Source organism: Uranotaenia lowii, chromosome 3 (assembly GCF_029784155.1).
Source record: "Uranotaenia lowii strain MFRU-FL chromosome 3, ASM2978415v1, whole genome shotgun sequence".
Taxonomy (NCBI): Eukaryota; Metazoa; Arthropoda; class Insecta; order Diptera; family Culicidae; genus Uranotaenia; species Uranotaenia lowii.
Genome location: NC_073693.1, coordinates 129,836,342 through 129,856,106, shown reverse-complemented (window position 1 = coordinate 129,856,106; position 19,765 = coordinate 129,836,342). Strand labels below are relative to the sequence as shown.

The 19,765-nt window shown below is 34.5% G+C and overlaps 1 protein-coding gene across 1 annotated transcript; it reads left to right on the top strand.

Moving 5' to 3' along the window:
• The first annotated feature begins 13,555 nt into the window (after positions 1 to 13,555).
• LOC129758445 (holotricin-3-like) lies at positions 13,556 to 17,504 on the top strand. The gene is made up of 2 exons (XM_055755942.1): positions 13,556 to 13,688; positions 17,182 to 17,504. Exons 1-2 carry the CDS (start codon positions 13,671 to 13,673, stop codon positions 17,458 to 17,460), a joined length of 297 nt encoding a protein of 98 aa, XP_055611917.1. The 5' UTR covers positions 13,556 to 13,670; the 3' UTR covers positions 17,461 to 17,504.
• The last annotated feature ends 2,261 nt before the right edge of the window (positions 17,505 to 19,765 follow it).

The window sequence follows — 19,765 nt, the reverse complement described above, 5'->3', positions numbered from 1 at the left end:
GTTATGCATCCAAAAAAGACAAAAATTCACGGGTGTTTTTTTCGACGGTAAATCAATTTCTTATTTTAAATATCCGTTTGGTATTTTTAGTATTGTAGGCAATTTCTTCGTGAAAATACGTCCCAATAACCAAACAGATACAAAATCATCAGCTTTAAAGTTAAAAGCGAAACGAAGTTCGTACGGGATCAGCTAGTACATATATAAATGTATGTGTGTTTGACTGTCTATTCCCTATAGACTCAAAAACTACTGAACCGATCATCGTGAAACTTTGCATCTGAGGGTTTTTGGGGCCGGAGATGGATTCAATAATAGTTAAAAACTACTCCGACTTAAGGGAGGGGGGGCTCCCATACAAAATTTGTTTTTATTCCCACGAACCAAAAGTCATGGCACCCATTTTGTCAAGCAATTTTCGTTTCCTTTAGCGGGGTTATTTTCACCATAACCATGGGCTGGGCATTAGAAGCAACTAACGAGCCTGAAGCAACCATCCAGAGTTCACGTGTACTGGATAGCCAATCAAAGCTTGCTAAGCATTAAAAAATTGAAAGGGGAAATTTTGACGGATGTTTTTTTTTCCTACTACTGTTTAAAGCACGTGGTACAGGTACGAGATATTTGGATGCAATAATAAGCCTGGAGTTGGATTGAAAAATGCTGCAAACCTGTAAGGAACATATTGACTGTTGTAGTGGCTTTCAAAGTGCTCTCTACCGCTGCTGGGGGGGAAACAATTTGGACTGAGTACTGAAAAACTGATGAACCGATTTCCAAGAATTCAAGCTTTTAAAAGTCAACCATTTTCAGATTTTTGGAATCCTCATAGAGAAAGAAAAATTAATAAGATTCCGAGTTATAAGGCCAAGGCTACGATTTCGGAGCTTCAATAGCCTTCGAGAAATTTAAACGAGGGATTAGAAAATTGATAAGATTATTAAATCTGAGATTTCGAGTTTTATATGTACAATTCAATTTCATTGGCCAATTTCTAAGTTTTGAGTTATCATTAATGACCAATGTAGTCGAATCAACCATCCAATTTTGAGAAAATCTATTTTTTTAAACTGTTTAGTACTGTCAATTCAAACAAATAATATCTTAGAATTTAACATTGTTTACTCTTCAAAATAATTAATGGGATGTTTGTGCCCAATAATAGAAACATTGAATTGTTGACTTCGGTTCAGAGATGATCTGTTTTCGATAACTTCAAAAAACTATTAGTGAGTTTTCAACATTTAAGGTAAACTAATAATAAAACAGTGTAAATTGAATAACATCGAAATATATCGCAAGGTATAAGGTTACGGGTCAAGTTTCTACTATGTTTGAAGCCCATCTGTCCGTTCACTGTGGGGATAAGATGTGGAAAAAGGGTCTCCCTTACAGTTTTATGCATTACTCGAAAACTACCTAATCGAACAAAAAAAACAAAATTTAACAGGGAAGCACAGACAAATAGACAGGACACTATTAAGGAAATCTGGTCATTTCTTCGCAAAGCGATTACATTGCCATCTGTTGGCGATATTGCCTACCAATATCGAGATAGTAGAATATTCCATTAAAGGTAGCCATGAAATCTTGACAATCATTACTGAAACCGTAAACAAGCAGTTTGGAATTTGCTTCTTTAAGCTGTTGCAATAAGAAGGGTTTTAAGAAAAGTTTTATACTTTTAGTTGAGATTAGGTTTCCGAAAGTGACAAAAACGACCTTGTCCTTCCAAATATGTGCCCCTCAAAGGGAAGAAAATTACGTATGTTGATCAGTTGTGTTCTATAGAAACGGATTGCCGACCAGTGACAGCAACAATCTAACCAGAAAAATCAACAACTTACCAGATCAGGACTTGAAGTATTGTTACCTCAAATGTTCCGGTTTTATTGAAAACGAATAAAGCATTCAAAATAAAAAAAAGTCATTTGCAAAAAGTTGCTATTTATTTTTAAAATAAAGGTTATTCCAGTTATTTTCGCACTTTTCCTTAAGTTCCAAAACAGTATATTTAATTCTTCCTTGAAACCCAATCGCTTCATACATATCTTTTCAGAAAGGTTGGACACCTTTCCCGTCACTTAGAATTTCGGTATAGTTTCGAATGAGCGCAATTTAAGAATTGTATGGCGTCGTACACAAATTACGTAACGCTAAAAATCTAGAATTTAGACCCCCTCCCCCCCCCCCCTTTGTAACAATAAGTAACGTTTGATAAGACCCCCCTTCTATAGTTTCGTAACGCGAAATACCACCCCCCCCCCCCCCCTCATATTCAATTTTGAAATTAAAAGTAAAAGTATAAAAAAGTTTATTTGATGCATTTTTATTCTGAAACGTTCTTACGCTGCAGTGAAAAATATCAAAAGAAAAAAATATTTAAAAAACATCATCGGTCCAATTTCGGCGAGTTGTTCAGAAATCACTTGTTGCTGCGTATCCGGATTTTCTTTTGATTTGTTCCAGATAAGCACCGCCTCATCCAGACACTTCTTCTTGCTGCGCTCTGGATTGGCTTTAACTATAGCGTTGTAGAGGCGTTGAAACAGATCGTTTTTATCCATTTTGCGGTCTTCAGGAAACTAACATTGAATGAGATGCAATTAATGACGCGATAATATTATAACAATGAAACTCACTTCTTTCTATTTGAGGAAATTGCACACAGTCAGTTACACCACTGACCACACTGACTAGACACTTAGAACAAAAATTCAACCATTTTCTGTCTAATTTTTTTTGGTCAGGTTTAGTAGGTTCTCAATATCGACGGCAGGTGGCGAACCTGAAAAATTCGACTAAAAATGCCCTGTAGAAAAAATGAACCTGTTTATCCCGATTTTATCGTAGAAATTGCCTGTTTTTATTTTAAAGTTGGGTGGTATTTCCTAACTGGGAAAGCATTTCTTCAAATCGATCGATGCGCACTCTGGAATCGATATTGCGTACTGTTGAAAAAATTATCCAGAAAATGAAATCGAGTGTTCAGTCAGTATGGTCAGTGGTCACACTGCACATAAACACTGAATGAGCTGCAGTCGATGACGTGACAGTAAAATAAACAAACCCGCAAAGCTCACTTCGTTTCATTCGCGCAGTGCGCACACAAACACATAAACGATTTTTCTGAATCAAACTTTTTTTTACAAAATACTTTTTCACCAATGACGCTTTCGAACAAGGGGTGCGTAGATTTGCTCGCAAAAAAAATCCAATTCTTTTCTTTATTTTTGTTTTCCAATAATTTGTTACGTAACTGAACCAAGTACCCCCCTCCCCCCTATGTAACAGCAAGTAACGCAGACTCAACCCCCCTCCCCCCCCCCCCTACATGCGTTACGTAATTTGTGTACGACGCCTATGTTCCGGACCAATTCAAACGAAATAACTGCGAAGAGCCTTTTTGCCATTTAACTGGTCTTCAACAAACAGTTTTCATTTTGCTCCAGTTGAGCTCTCCACAAGGTAGGGTATTTTCCAAATCTCCATCGCTTTCAAAACGAGATGTGACCAACTTATCCGCATCGTAACCATCGCGTGTAGTAGTTCCTGAAATGAAAATAGGACCATTGGTCTGAACTTCAGTACATTAAAAGAATAACGGAAGGATTCAAAGCAATGCCTAACATACACTGATTCAAGCAGCTCTTGTTGCTCGGTTCGGTTGGTAGGTCTTCTAATAAGGCCAGATCGTTGGAACCAATGACTAAAATCTTGAACACAAAGCTAAATTAGAACTGAATGAAAACAAACGATAACCATAACATAAGCACCATGGAGATGCAAAAATACACAGCTACCATGATGAAATATTTAGATTTTTCATTTTAATGATACCAGCGCCTGTAGTGTCGACATTGCCTAGCTTCATCAAATTTTTTAGCAGTTTTGCGAAGAATGAAAACGGAGTGTCCTGTATGTTTGTCTGTGAGGGAAGTATGTATATTCAAGCACGAGAAATGTTATTTTTATGTTTTGAGACCCCTCACTCCATCCTACGGAAAGCGGGGAAAGAGGAGGGAGGTTTTCATACAATATTTTTGGATCACTCGAGAATTTATTATTCAAATTTAATAGCAAAGGGCTTTCTTTTTCAATACAGAATACAGAATGAAACATTTGTTTCGAAAAAACAAGAGAAAAATTGTCTATGACCGGACAGCAAAATCTTAAGTTTCTCAGAGGCCCAAAATAGTTTCGTTATTGAACCCTTATCTTCTGCTAACCATTTGGGGGTGCTATAGAGATGAAAAAAGTTTCAAGTTAAAAACATCTATCATTTTGAATATTTTCTTGTCCGGTCATAGACAACAATTTGGTGTCCGGTCATAGAGAAATCGCACTCTTTTTCATTTTCCTAATATTTCGTTTGAACTTCCGTTTTGTTATCTTATATCTACTGTGGTCGAAAGATAACCAATCAACGATGTCGTTCATGTGCAGTTCAAATTTTACAAGCCGAAAAAACTGACCTCAATACAAAGGCAAAGTTTAGGCGATCCTCTCCGAACTACTAGGCAAAAGCTTTAGATGCCTATCATTGGTTTACCTTTTCAGATTGGATTACCATATTTTTAACACCATATCAGGCTACTATTTACTTTATTTTCATGGCGTTAAAACATTATTAGGATATTGTGTTCTCGAAAAATTTATGTTGTCCGGCCATAGCACTATGGGGTTTGAGACGGCAAAAAGTCAAAAACTGAACTTTATCGGAACGCTTTTTTATTTTTACTAGTTAATAACTTTATATTTAACTAAGATATTCCCAGTTTTTCAACTCATTATCTTGAAATCTGAACGCACCACAGGCATCAGACTTTGAAAAATTGAAAAATTTATATGATGAAGAAATAAACTTAAATCACATATATTTCTATGAAAACATTTTATTCTTAAATTTAAAGTACACCATATGAAAGCTTATATTAAAAGCTATCATTTGAACCATTCAAAATTTTTACACACTAAATTGATCTATGATAAAAATGAGTAAATAATTATTTTTTTAAAAAGTCAAAAACTTTAAAGCCTCGCCAAAAAAAATCCCCGCATTTTCCCATACTCTTTTCACTCTCAAGATCTAGTATAAAGTCCTTAAAATACGAGTTTTATGAAATGTCTTGATGTTATTTATCATTTAATGATCAATTACTCCAAACCCCGATTTTTCAAAAGAAATAAAAAGTAGGGTCAAAAATAACACCAAGCATCGTACTTTAAAAGTAATTTATGCAAAATTTTTGTTAGAATTTATTTAAAGTTAGTTAAAATAGTAATTTTCATACAAAATTTTCAAAAATAACAAATCGATTTTTTATTTTTCGTGAGGGTCAAAGTGCTGTTCAAAGATTGAGACTTTTCAGAATATTTTATCTGTTTTTTTTTAAATATCTTATAAGAGCACCTGTATCCGTGGTCCAAACAGCCGGTTTAGACCCAAATTCCAACCCGAGCAACCGCACTGGTGATCTATTATACCAGTTTCAACCCAACTTTTTTTAGAGCTGGTATAAGGATTGATCCAACACTGATGAGATTTGGATCCAATTTGACGCAGTTCTAAACCGTTTGACAGTTAATGGAACACGAGTGCAGTTGCCAGTATTTTCATTGGATCGGATCTAATTGCTTTGGTTCAATTCTTGTATAAATTAGACCCAAGAATAGACCAGGAATACAGATGCCCTAAGTAGTGGAGAATGAGGAGACTTGGCCCCTGTGGTGACTTGATTCTTTAACTATATCTCGAAATCAAAATGTCTTACAAAGATCAAATGTTTTTTAAAAAATGTGTCAAAAAGAGCCAAACAACTAAAGCGTGTTCGGATCGAAAAGTGGTCAAACTAAATCGCGTGTAAATCGATTATTAGTTTATTGAAAAAATCAAATTATCTTTTTTTTTTAAGCTCAATATGTAAAAAAGACGGAAAAATACTCAGTCAAGATTCCGGTCGACCTAGTCGAAATTGGCTTTAAAACTTTCTATCTTACTTTCTTAAATTCAGACATACAAATGAAATGAAGTCAGGCCAAAAACGGGCAATAACACACTAGGAGGAAGGTAAATATAGGTAGCAGTGTTAGCACAAAAGAACCAATCCGCTAATCGCTAGTCAGAACGATAACTTTTTGTTGGCGGCTTAATTTTTCCACTGAATTTTGATTCCGCTTATTGAAGACCGCTAAATCTCTTTTGTTGTTTCAAACTCACGAATTATTACTGAAAGAAGTAAAAAGAGGAAATTCAACTATTTTCAGTCCTGGTTTTACCATTCTAAAGCTAAATTGAACTTGAGATATGTTTCTGAACAAGACATAAAATGAAATATCTATTCATAAAAGGACTTTACCTCCATAAAATGTTGTTCTCATACTGAAGAAAGAAGCAATAGAAGGCACCGGACACTTGGGTTAATACAAGAAGAAGTATGAAGAATTTTGCTTGATGGCTCAGATATAACTGTTGTAATTCTTGAATGATTTGAACTTGATTAGAAAACAGTTTCAGGAAATACCTGATTTCCGGAGACAGGGAAGTAGGCGTTGAGCAACGGCAAACGCACGAGTTTTTTTTCGCTCGTGATAATTTTTGGAAATTTGTGTTTTTTGGTGATAAAACGGAAATGTGCTAAAGGATCATAGCCAAAATATGACTTCAGATTGAAAGAGAGTGGTTAGCGCTTCTCTGGTGTTTAATTTGTACTTTCTGGAGCTCTGCTGGGAACCGGACCTCAACAATTGTGAAGGAAACTCTGGTCGGAGTTTTACTTTTTAGTGTTGTGGTTGGAAATGAGAAAAAAAAATTAATTTAAAAATTGACACGGGTGCTTGAAGTGAATATAACAATTTGTGCCGTGTAGTTGGAAGAAGAATTTTGAACAGGATCTTGAAAGAACAGGTTTACATAGATCTTTTCATAGTCGGTTATCTTAACAACTATGGAACCTAGGCGACGTTTGTGTTACAGCGTACCTACTGTGATTTGGAAAAATGAAAACGCCTTGTGCGTAAGAAAGTGGGCTTGTTACAAGGAATCGCTTATAGTAAAAAGTTTGAGCACAAGCTCGTTTCCAGTCCAAGTCCATATTAGCTCTGAAAAGCAAAATATGTTTGGTGTGGTGTGTACTAAGTGTTCCTAATTTTGCATCTGTACCTTATGTTAACATACCGTTCGATTTTGACTGTTTTTGACCTTGTTTTTCACTTATCACAATTTAAAAAAAAAAGATAATGTAACGGATCATGTGAACTTACATTTCACAAATAAATAAGTTTTCTAACTCACAGTTTTTTTCTTAAAATCCGGATTGTTTCAAAGTATGTCCAAATTGAATAGAATTGTTAGCAAATTTCTTAAAAAACACTTATTAAGAAATGGAAGATAAAAGCTGAATTTGTCATCCGATTTTTTTTTTAATTTTTCGTCGGGTTGTTTTTTATCATGATTTAAGTAATAAGTATGTTAGAACCATGTTTTTTTCGTGTAAAAACTGGAAAAAAGCTTATGTCCACAATTAGGAACACTATTTTCAATGTGTTCCTAATTATGGACATAGTCAAAGTTTTCCAAACTTTATCAAAGTCATAGAATGTATTTGAAATAAATTTGGTTGGTGGAATTGTGTTTTAACTTAATTTTCAACGATCTGTTAAAATCAGCTGTTTTAAGTTAAAAAAAAACATGATTTTTTTTTACTTCAGTGTATCTCAAAGCTATAAATGTTGAGAGAATATTTTCACCACGTTGTAAAGAACGCACCCTACGCAACAGAAAAAGAAACTAGCAAGTTACTGAGAGCTTCTCAACGAAAACAGAATCGAAAGGAAAATTTTATTAAAAAATCCTAATAAAATACGCTGTGTACCGCCACCTGGGGCATCATGCAACACTTTTCCATTTTAATGGCTTCTAAAAACCTAATGTTCACAGATAATCATACCGCTTGTACATCAAAAGTTTTAAGGTTAATGGGACATCAAATTAACGTAGTAAAAAAAATATTTGGTTTCACCAGTTATTTTTAAATTTTCAAAACATGCGATTTTCACCCTACTAAGGAAAATGGGTAAGTTGCAAAAACCTTTGTTTTGAATGAAAAATTAAATGAAAAAGTGTGAAAAGTAATAGTTTTTGATATATTTGTGATTTCGTTACCCATAAAGCACGATCTGCAATGATTTTTTTTATTTTATTCGAATTAAATTTGATATTTTTTCGGTCAAAGATTTTTTTTTAAAAAGAAAGCATAAGGATGCTGTATACATTTAGTGATAAAAAATACTACAACATAATTTAAAACGATATTCCAGCATATGGAAACAAGATTTAAACTGTGAATCATTGATTTACATGTCGATGCATTTTAGCCCAGACTGCTATCGAATTTTAAAAAATATTTATTTAAAAAAAAATGATTGTCCGAAAAATATTCATACACCAACAAGGTTGATAAAGGATAATAAAATCAATATAAAGTGTGTAGGTGAAAAGCCAATCCATCATACTGTGTTAAGTTTTTAAAGGTGTCAAAAAATATAAAAATTTCGATTTTTCAAATTTCTATGAAAATCAAAAACTTCAAAAAACTATCTCACGAAGTGAGAAACTATGGCATCATCGTTTTGTTCTCATTAAATGTTAATTTTATTACACTATACTCAAACAAATTTTAAATAAGTGTTGTGATACACAAATGTTGCATCTAACCATGCTGCTGCATGATGCTCTGTTTGACTGTATCTTAGTTGTATCCATTACAATGAATTTTCTACCTTTTGAAATATAATAAGTGTATCCATTGGAAAAGATAAAGTTTGAATTTTAATAAGCTTAACATCCACTAGTTTCTTGAAAACTAACGTAAAGGAATATTTTGAAGGGTTTAAATAGTCATTATTTCTCTATTCATATTCCAAAAACGTTAAAATTTATAAAAAGGTGAGTTTTGAGATTGTTCTCATTAAAGTATAAAAAAACAGATACATTTTCAAAATCAGGAACAAATATTGGGTACGCGGTTTCATTTTTCCTCATACGTAAGAATAAATTATTCGGCCTAGTAATATGAAAGCTAAAAACCTCTTACATAATATAGCGAAATTAGGCTCACTTACCCTACTCTTCCCAACAAACCATTTAGCACTGTTGTAAGCCGAATTAGAGACACATAACAGCTTTTCAGTGCCATTTGGCTGTCTCACGTATTTACAAATGCCAGGAGGCATTTTGACATTCAAATTGCATATTGGCCCTATATAAGCTAAGTGGGATAGTGTCAAAGCTTTTAACCGGCTTCAAAGTGACATTTTAAATAAAAATATACAAAAACAAAACAACAACATCCATTGCTGCCCACGTAGTCAATGAATTTAACTGGCGTTCGGAACTTAAGACGATGGACGAGGAGGAGCTATAATCAAACGATTCTTTGATAAGGTACCGGCAAACCAAAAGAGGCCAGCGGATCTGTCCCCGAAGGATCCCATCCGATAGCTTTTGATAAAGCATAGCAGACATCCTGATCTTTGCCCGTCGGAAACCAATTATTTTCCGGAAGATCTTATCCAATTGTTCCTGATTAAGCAAAGAAGCCATTTGAAAATTTACAAGTGAGATTGAATTTTGTGCATTGAGTGTTTATTGTGAAAATTAAAAAAAAAAGAACAGCGTGAAAATTTGTGCTATACATTCCAAGATAACCGGCGGAAAGTGAAATTATATTGTGACAGAATATTATTATATGAAATAAAATGAAATTATGTATATTGTGTATAATAAATCAAGAATTCAACTTTTCATAAAGATGTTTCATTTCTTTCTTCTGAAAACAAGCTGAACTTTTGAGGTGGAAACGGGGTGCTTTTGCGGGAGGTACTCTTTTCAATTTAAAAACGAGGGAGAATGGAAAAAATAAATTGTATTGTGATACCAAAATAAAAACTACGGAAATAAACAAAAGTTGAACAAGATATTTATGCTGGATGGTTACTTTTTGCGTGTGGAGAAAAACAGAATATTTATGATTCATTTTATATCGTGACCGTGACAGGGATGAAGAGTTGAGATTTAAATATGCCTAATTTACTAGTCATGGTCCATGGAGGCAATAGTTCACGGAGCAGAGGCGCTGATTAACGACAAGCACAAGCGGATCAAGAGTTCAATTCCTGACAGCAGCTACATTCCATTCGACAAATAAAAGTATCACCGGGGCAGAAGGGGCGAGAAAGATGGAAAACAGCGCTGGGAAAATAAGACAGACAATAACAATTTTTTTCTTTTTTATTTTTTTCCATCCAGTGGGTTGTACCCACTGAAAAAATATTTTGACATTTCCGCTTAGGCAGTATTTCGGCCGATTTACAGGCCACACCCGGCTTTTAATCAACACTTAAGTAGAATTTTGAGCTACCAAGCTCTGTAGGGCATATTGTATATCCCACTATAATGCCAAAATAGGGTCGTTTTTACTGCTTATTGGTTACTTGGGTTGATTTTCAAATTGTGTTGTGTTGAAATTGTGTTCTTTGAAAAACAACTGAGGGTTGAATATTGAAGCCCCGCAAAGCTAAGTATTCTTGAGAATTGTCATGTATCCATTTTGAAACTTTGTTGAATGTTCTTAGAAGATCAGTTACAAAACTGAAGTGTGAAGTGTAAACAGACCTCGAAAGGTTTTGTGAAATAGTAATACCGTCAACTGGGGCAACATGCAACAATTTTCAACTTCAATGGCTTCTAAAAAACTTATCTTCACAGTTAATCGTATCCTTTATGCATCAAAAGTTTTAAGGATGCTGGGGCATCAAATTGGCGTAGTTAAAAAAATTATTGGTTTCCTCAGTTATTTTTAATTTTCTAAAAACATGCGATTTTCACACTCCTTAGAAAATGGGGTAACTTGAAAAAAACTTTGTTTTTAATCAAAAAGCTTATGAACACGTACGAAAATTCATAGTTTTTAATATATTTGCGATGCTTTAAAGACCATTACGCATGACAACACCAATTGCAGTAGTTTTTGGGTCTGTAAAATCAAATTTTCACATTTTTTTCTGAAAATAAGGATGCTGCATACATTTAGGGGTTAAATAATACTACGAAAAATTCTACAAGCTGAAATCATAAAAATAAATGCTTGGATGAATGTAATTTAAATGTTTACAAACGCGTGATGCAAAACATTCATATTCCAGCACATGGAAACGAGATTTACAAGGTATTTCTTTGATTTGCATTTTGTTGCATTTAACCCCAGACACCTAACGGAATTTTAAAAATATTCATTTTAAAAAATTGGGTGATTGTTCGAAAAATATTTTTACACCAACAATGTTGGTATAACATGAGGAAACCTGTAAAAAGTTTGTAGGTAATTTTATCAAGCCGATCCGTCATACTGGGTAAAGTTTTTTTTGGCATCAAAAAATGTTAAAATTTGTACATTTATTGCTCGATTTTTCAAATTTTACATAAAAATAAAAAAAGGCAACTAGCTTAAGATGCGAGAAATTATGTCATCATCATTTTGTTATCATTAAAAGATAACTTTATTACAATATATTAAATTAAAAATTGATTCATTGTAGTGTTACATAAATGTTGCATCGAACCCCGCTGTTGCATGATGCCCCGTTTGACGGTATTTTCTGTTTCTCTTTTTATTTTCAAGAGCGAGTAAAGGCGCTATATGCTTGGTCGATGACCAGAAATGATTGAAAACAGAAATACAAAACAGTTCAAGCAAAATTATAGCTAAACCATTTCCAATACTTTAATTTATTACATCAATTCTTCAAAATGCTCCTATTCTTAAGTTTTGTGATTTCTGTGTACAAAATAAGTCATTTCCAGCCACTTAGAAAAGTCCAATCGATTGACGAAGTTACTTTACATAACACATGGTTTCTTCATCAAGGAGCATTTTTCTAAGCATGCTTCCAACGATATTGTCCATTTGAAACGTATGGTACTGGTGGCCCACGTTTCTAGCTGTTCCTGTGTTCCAGGTGTCTCAGCGTTCTCTGCTCCATGGTAGGCCCAACCACTTTATGTTTTTGATCATTTTAATGTTTTGATGTTAAAATGTTTAAAAACAAAGCAAAGAGGAATAATAACACACTTATTATTCTGTGGGACTCAGACATAAGTTCTGGCTATGGAAGTACGATTAGTGATTAGTGATTAGTGATACCTGATTTCCTGAGACAGATGCTGGTCCGCTTTGTGTATGTTTTTTTTTGGAAAATCATAACATCACAGTTGATTTCATTTTGAAAATTCAAGATTAGAATTGATCAGTGATTTTTAGAACAAGAATTTTTTTCTTCAAATTAAATTTGCGTTTCTTGTAGAAATTTCATTTTTTTCCTCCCTCAAATATGTACCTCAAGTTTCAAATATCAACCTCAAAAAACTTTTTTGTGGCACATATCGTTTGCCTTTCATTTGATTTTGGTGTAAATAACATAAAGATACTGCACGGTCATTGAACATGCCTCATGTTGTTGCTATTCAGCAACTAGGGTTTGCAAAAAAAAACTTGTAAACAATGAGAAATTAGCTGTCCGTTTGATAAGCTGGGAAATATGATACCTGATTTTGTTTGACCTGATATTTTTGACAGTTCTCTCCGGTGTCCTTGAAGACATCTAAGGGCTCGTTGGGGAAGCAAAGAGATTGGTTGAATATAAGATCGTTTTCCAAATTGGCAAAGCAAGAAAATACGGAACAATTCTGAATACTGCAAATTGACCTGCAAGCTTATTTCACCCCCCATCCTTCCAAATATTAACTTGATGATCGTTTCAAGCTGTAAAAGGACCAATTTATTCCTTTGCGAATACTTTGGATATCTACATTTTTATGGAAATATTAAGTCTGCTTGATGAGTACATTCAAAACACTATTTTCCAAAACAATCTTAGGGTTATCAGGTGGATTGAGTAATCATTTGCCCCTGGGCGGGTAGGGTATTGTTTATAATTTACTAAAACCACATGTGTAATTGATAAGCGGCTTGCCAAACCGTCTGTCGAAAATAAAACCTAAGCTAAGCTGTAGACTGTCTGACTGATACCTCAACGGAATCAGTCCAAAATAACGGCGAAATGTCCGTTGACCTTCCGGATGATCTTGGTTGGCATAATGAATTCAAACACACACGAGCTGGGAGACCGGCTAAAAAGTTTTTTTTTTGCCGAAAAGAACCGAGTCAATCCGGTCAAAACAAATGCTTTACATTATTATGTATTTTGATAAGACCGGTTTCGGGAGATTTTGGAGTACGAAGCAAAACAGAGTGAAGCGATGACTTCGTATTTTCCTGGGGACTCAAGCACCTACCCACAGTGAAAAAAGGGACGATGGGTGAGGAATAAAATAAAATAAATGAGTTTGTTTATTTACCAATGTTTGACGATTTTTTGCGCATCGCTTTCGCTCGCACTTGAAGATTCTAAAGCCAGCCGGACGAATAAACCGTTGAGCGAATGTGACCCATAGAATGGACGGCAAAATCTCTCTGATATGCGTTATGATTTTGGCGATTTGCTGCCGGCGTATAAAAACCAACATACTTCTCAGCATCCGAATCAGTTTCAATCAAAATTTCTAACAAACAAGTTACTTCCGCGAGTTTTTGTAACCTAATTCATACAAAATGGCCAAGTTTATGATGGTAAGCAAACGTGTTGAAATTACTTCGTTGTGATGAGTTCTGACCAAAATACATTTGTGCATTGGGAAGCAGAATGTTTAGAATGTTATAATTGAATTTAAGTGATGAATACGCACCTTTAAATCGAACATAGCTAGTGATTTGTGAAATTACCAAAAACACTTAGCGGATTTCGAACCCAGTCACTATGATTTTTTTAAAGTTCTATTTATTCAACCAGTGGATGTCGCCGATGAGAAAACAAAACGCAATTTATTCCTAAAATCTCGATCAAAATTTGCAGTTAAGGAAGGTGTCAACATTTGAGTGTCTGTAATTGAAGGCATTTTCAATTGAAATAACCCAAACAACGTATCAATTATAATAAGTGCGCATCGATCGTAGTGAGAGAACGAGCTAGAATAACCCAAATGAGCTAAACTCAGGGCCGGATAAAGCCTTTGGGGGACCCGGGGCAAATTTTTTAGGGAGGCCCCTAATTTTTTTTTTCAATTTGATGAGTGATTTATATGCAGCATTTAAATTTGTTTTTCTAATTTATTTATTGTGAAAACAAATTGTATTTCGAATTAACACTGTTTTCCAATATATGCTCAAAAATTTAATTTAATTTGAAAAACCATGTCAAGCCAAAATTTTTAAAACCGTAGGAAGAATGCAAATACAATTTAAAAGATCTCAAAAGAATAATTAGAGATTCAAAATAAAACTGCTATAGAGAAAAATCTCGATTAAATGGTCAGGTTCACAATAAAATTTCAGTTGAGAAAATCTGAGTCAAAACTGACGATAGAAATTCATTATTAGAAATATACATTTGAACACCTTTACAGAAATCAAATTTCAAATTATTGTGTTGACTTAATTAATTATAAAGTAAGAGGCTTCAGCATTCAAATTTCGAAATTTGTATAAAAATCGCTCTGAAAATTAAAAAAAATCAAAAATAAGTTCTGATAAAAATTAAAAATTTGGAAAAAATCATAAAAAAGTATCAATATCCCTTGACAAAATTCAGAATCTGAAAGCAGAATCACAATTAAGATATGAAAAGAATTTTTTAATTACAAATTTTTGTGAAGATTTTTTAATTTCTAGAAATCAACATTGGAGTAAAGAACATGGATTCAAAATCAGAAATATGTTAAAGGTTTTTAAAGGAGTTCAAACTAAAACAAAGTTTAAAAATGCAGAGCTTTAAATTAAAATCCAGAGCACAAACATTGGTTAAGTCTTCTAGATAAAATTTCTTAATCAGTTTATAATTTTAAAAATTTGGACTTGAATTTAGAAAACAAAAAAAAAGAATTAAGACAATTGATCAAATGATGAAAATGCTAGAATACTATTTGAATTTTAAGACATTGCATGCATAGCAATTTTAAAAATTTTGAAATAAAGAATTTGACTTACGGAAATAAAGAATATTTTCTTTGCAACAGCAGCTTATTTGTTATTTTTTCTCAACTGTCAAAAAAAAATTCAGTTTATTTTATTAAAGGAAAAAAAATTATCAAAAGATTTGCCTTATGAAATTTATGATTTATCAAAGGAGCGAAGTAAAAAGTCGAAAGTCAAAAGTTTGAAGGTTTGAAACGTTACTTCAGTTTTCAATTTTTTTTTTCAGCTTGATATCTTAAATTTCCGTAAATCATGATAACTTTTAAGTAAATATATGTCAATTGTTTAGCGTACTATCAGAAATAATCTTAAGTGTATTTACTTGTGTGTCCAAGGTTTAAAGGTGTAAGGTTCAAAATTTTATCAATTTAGATTTTCAAAAATTTGTGTATGCTTAAAAGCAAGTTCACTGGTGTTGTGAGAAAGTGTTAGAAATTTTGACACTTTTAACACATTTTAAAAAATGTTATCATGCGAAAACATTTCAAGATCTGTGGCCTTCAAGAGTTTTTACAACACGTGTTGTATTCTCGCATGCTATGATGCAAAGATAGCAATATTTCTATCACATATGGCTGGAATAGAAACAGTGCTGTAATAGAATATAACGCCCAAAGGTCTTGAAAACCATTTTTGCATAGTAAAATTTTCAAAATGTCAAAATTTCTACCACTTTCCTCCTACACCAGTGAACTTGCTCTAAAAATAAATCTGAATTCTTGAAAAGTATTTAAAAACAGCAGGCATTGCTGGCTAGAGCTTCCAATAATTTCATGAAATGTTTTTAGCAAGATTATTTAAATCAACAAATTCATCGGCTATGCGTAGCAATTTTTGCGATTTTTTATTATCATCCTAGGGTTAAACAGCTTTTAAATTAGCAGTCAAAAGTCCAGAATATCTTTTCTGTGGTACAAGTTAGGTTTGTAGTTTGTTGACTTGAAATATACTGCAAGAATCAAGGAATGTTTAAAATCCAAAGTTCTATTCATTTTAACTTTCAGTTCATCTTTTTTTTATATTGATTTCCATACAGAATCAAAAATTTGGTGCGTTTATTTAGAACACAACGAATCGCTTCCGAAATTGTTATAGCAATTCTCGCAGTGAAAAAAACCAAAAAGCCATGGAATTTTAAGAATAAAAAAATTTGATGTGTCTATACAACGCTTACAATGGCCTAATTTTTAGATCATCCTTGGGTCCTTGGAGAAAAATTCTTGTGTATAGTGCGCTGAATTATGAATTCTGGATTAATTTCTACTAAAGGGGGCCTCCCGTCCTAGTTTCAGACTTCATATGCTTTGAACATTTAGATATGGGTTTTAACTGTTTTGAGCGAAGCTTTAATTTTTTTTCCCTGCTCGGGGTGCCCCCTGAGCCGGGGGGCCCGGGGCAATTGCCCCCTTTGCCCCCCCTTTAATCCGGCCTTGGCTAAACTCCTATCAAAATGAAACGAAAAAAGTCATGTGAGATTTTTTAAACACTGTGAAAAAGCGCCTAAATGTATACAATAAATCTTCGTAAATGATTTTTCATAAAATATAAACATGGGAAGAATATATATAAAATGCATAAAATTTCATGGTTTTGATGCGAAAAACTAATAATCGAAAGTTTAACTAACTTTTAATATTCCTTATTAGCAAAACCAATATTTATCTGTCGATAATAATTCATGACAATTGCAATGGCATTTGCATCACTGTTATCAGATAATAAAAAAAGACTTCGACGCTTAAGTGGTTTGGAACGACGAACCTGACTATTTGCAGTGCGCGTCTTTTCGAATTCATTTAGAATGTTTGTTGTTAAATTTACGTTCCATTTCTAATATTTTTGTAGAATAGGTAATATCAGTTGAAAATTTTCAATGAGGTTTCTTAACAAATATTAAGGTTTATCGAAAGACTCTCAGAAACTCAAATAAACTTTTCGAAATAGATGTTTGAAAAAAATATTTGAACATGTGATGTAAAAATGTTTTATAATTTGTAAAATTATAAGTAACCGGTTTCTTTCACTGTTCAATATAAAAACTGCTATTATTACCAACTTTTTATGCTTACTAACGCTATTTATATCCTTGCAGCTTCTTGCCCTGCTGGTTGCCTTCGTGGCTCTGGCTAGTGCCCAACACGGACACGGTGTCGGTGGAGGCTTTGGCGGCGGACACGGAGGTGGTGCTGGATTCGGCCAGGGAGTGGGAGGAGGCCACGGAGGACATGGACATGGTAATGCCGGATTCGGAGCGCACGGTGCCCAGGCTTATGGTGGTGGCGGTGCTCATCACGGCCAGGCTCACGGACACGGACACGGACACAGCCAAGGACACGGACATGGACATGGACACAACCGTGGACATCATTAAGCTTTGTCTCTAGTGTTAAATAAATAATTTATTTTTACTTTTCATTTTTTTTTATTAAATCGAAAATCTCCCATGTTATTAAGTATTTATTTAGTAATATTGAAGATTTACATAGAGATCTTTTTTTTTAATTTTTTTACACTGTTTTATTAAAAACCGAAGAAGTTTATAAAAAATTGTAGCTATACCCTACACGGTGCTACAATATCAGTGTTTTGTGTGTTTGCTCCAATTTAAATAGAGTACATAGTTCAATACAATATCGTCTGCCAGGTCAGATCGTTCAGTTGCTCCATTGTCGAAGGATTCCACGCTACTTCGGTTTGATCAACAGTCAATCGATCCAGTCAATATCTCATCCATTACGATGAGAAAGAGTAGCGATGATGATACATCCTCGACTCACTCCAGCAGTTACCGGGAATGGATCAGACAAGAAACCTTCGTGCAAGATCTTGCACGAAAATGCTTCGAACTGTGCTTCGATGAGATGAACTAGTTTCTATGATGGGACTCCTCGTCGTCTAAGAGCAGCCCAGATGTTTCGTAGTTCAGTCGCTCGAATGCTTTTTCAAAATCAACGAATATCAGCAGAAGAGAGTCTTGGAATTCGTTGATTTGTTCCAGTATGATTCGTAGCATTGTGATGATGTCCACACATGATCGTCTTGATCGGAATCCAGCTTGTTGCTGTCGGATTGTTCTCATGTGTTCTCAAATACGTTTTGGTATGGGCCTAAAAAGTTTCATTCGGTCTCGCTTGAGGACCATTTTGCGAATTCATCTCATTCGGTTCGATTTGAACTTTTTTGGATTGTTACCAAACCACCGTGTCATTTTTGTAGTGAACTGATGCCAAATCCGGCCAAAACAGTACTGGGTGATCATGCTTGCGGCAGCAGGCGACGGTTCAGGCACTCTCCGAATTCATTGTACCAATGTTCACGAAAGGCTCGGAATGCATGCCTCACTTAGATATGACTTGACAAACCATTGCATTTTCAGTGATTTTTTCTGTCAAAATTCATGTCTCCGTCTCGCCAACACTTTGGCTATCCCAAACTGCGTAATACTGGTCACCCGGAAGCGTTTTGTAATTAAACTTGCAATAGGTTTCGTCGTCGATGATAACGCCAGGCCCTGGCAATTTCACTTTCAATCGTCAATCGTCACTCAAAAATGAACACAAAACGCGTCATTTGAAAGAGCTTCACTGTCAATTCCCTCCCACACCAGCTTCTCTTCACATTCGGCAAACGCTAATTTCACTCCGCTTTCACCTCGGTCTCCTTCGTTCGAAACTGGCAATCGTCCATTTCATTTCAAAACGAAATTCGAGCATATCCCTTTCAGTGAAAGTTTCATTGCGTATACTCGCATACCTCCGAAAACAAAGCCGGCTGATGCCGGCTGGAAAACAATAATATACACCAACAATTTGCTGGCGCCCAATGAAGACACCAACAATTGCTTGGAGATGCACACGGTGCCGTGCCAGGCCGACACGGCCGGTAGACGCATAAACAAGAATACCAACAATTGCACGTCGCACATCTATCGTAACATTTAAAAAGGGCGAAACTAGCAGTTAGCTCGAAACGAGAAAATCGCGTTGGAAATTTCGGAACATCTAATCAAATCCTATTTAAAAAATCGACCACTTTTTGTTCAACAAAATCAAAAAAAGTGCATTATATTCACTTATTGTTCGTTGGTTATAAAAATCTTTAACTTTTTTCACTAAATTTCCGAGATTTTCGAGTTTCGCCTTTTTATGTTTTCGATTTCAGTTACGCCTGCAAGTTTCGCCCAATTGATCGGCCGTTTTTGTTTTGGTTTTGAAGTTACGCCCATTGGTCTCACACGCAAAAACTAATTAGGCCGTTTTGTCACACACGGTCAACTCAGTTACGCCTATTGGCCCTACACGAATAGAAAAATTAACCCCATTTTGAATAGGCGTAACTTTACGTTCCAACGAAAATGCATCAACATGAAGTTTCGCCCATTTTAATTTTATCAATTTTTTGAAAGTTTTATGCGATTTTAAGATGAAACCGCGTTTATTAGGTAAAGTGCAACTGCGTAAATCCGGAATGACCGTTAACTCGATTTGTTTACATTTGGAAGTTTCGCCCTTTTTAAATGTTACGCTAGACATCAAGAAATCTGTTGCCACGCGACTGGTGTGTTTGTGTATGCTATTTGCTGCCTGTTTTGCTGCATTGAAAGTCTCGTTTGACGTCGAAATTGATGACTACTGATTGCAGGCAGTTTCAAGCATCATTGAAATTCTCTTCTGCTG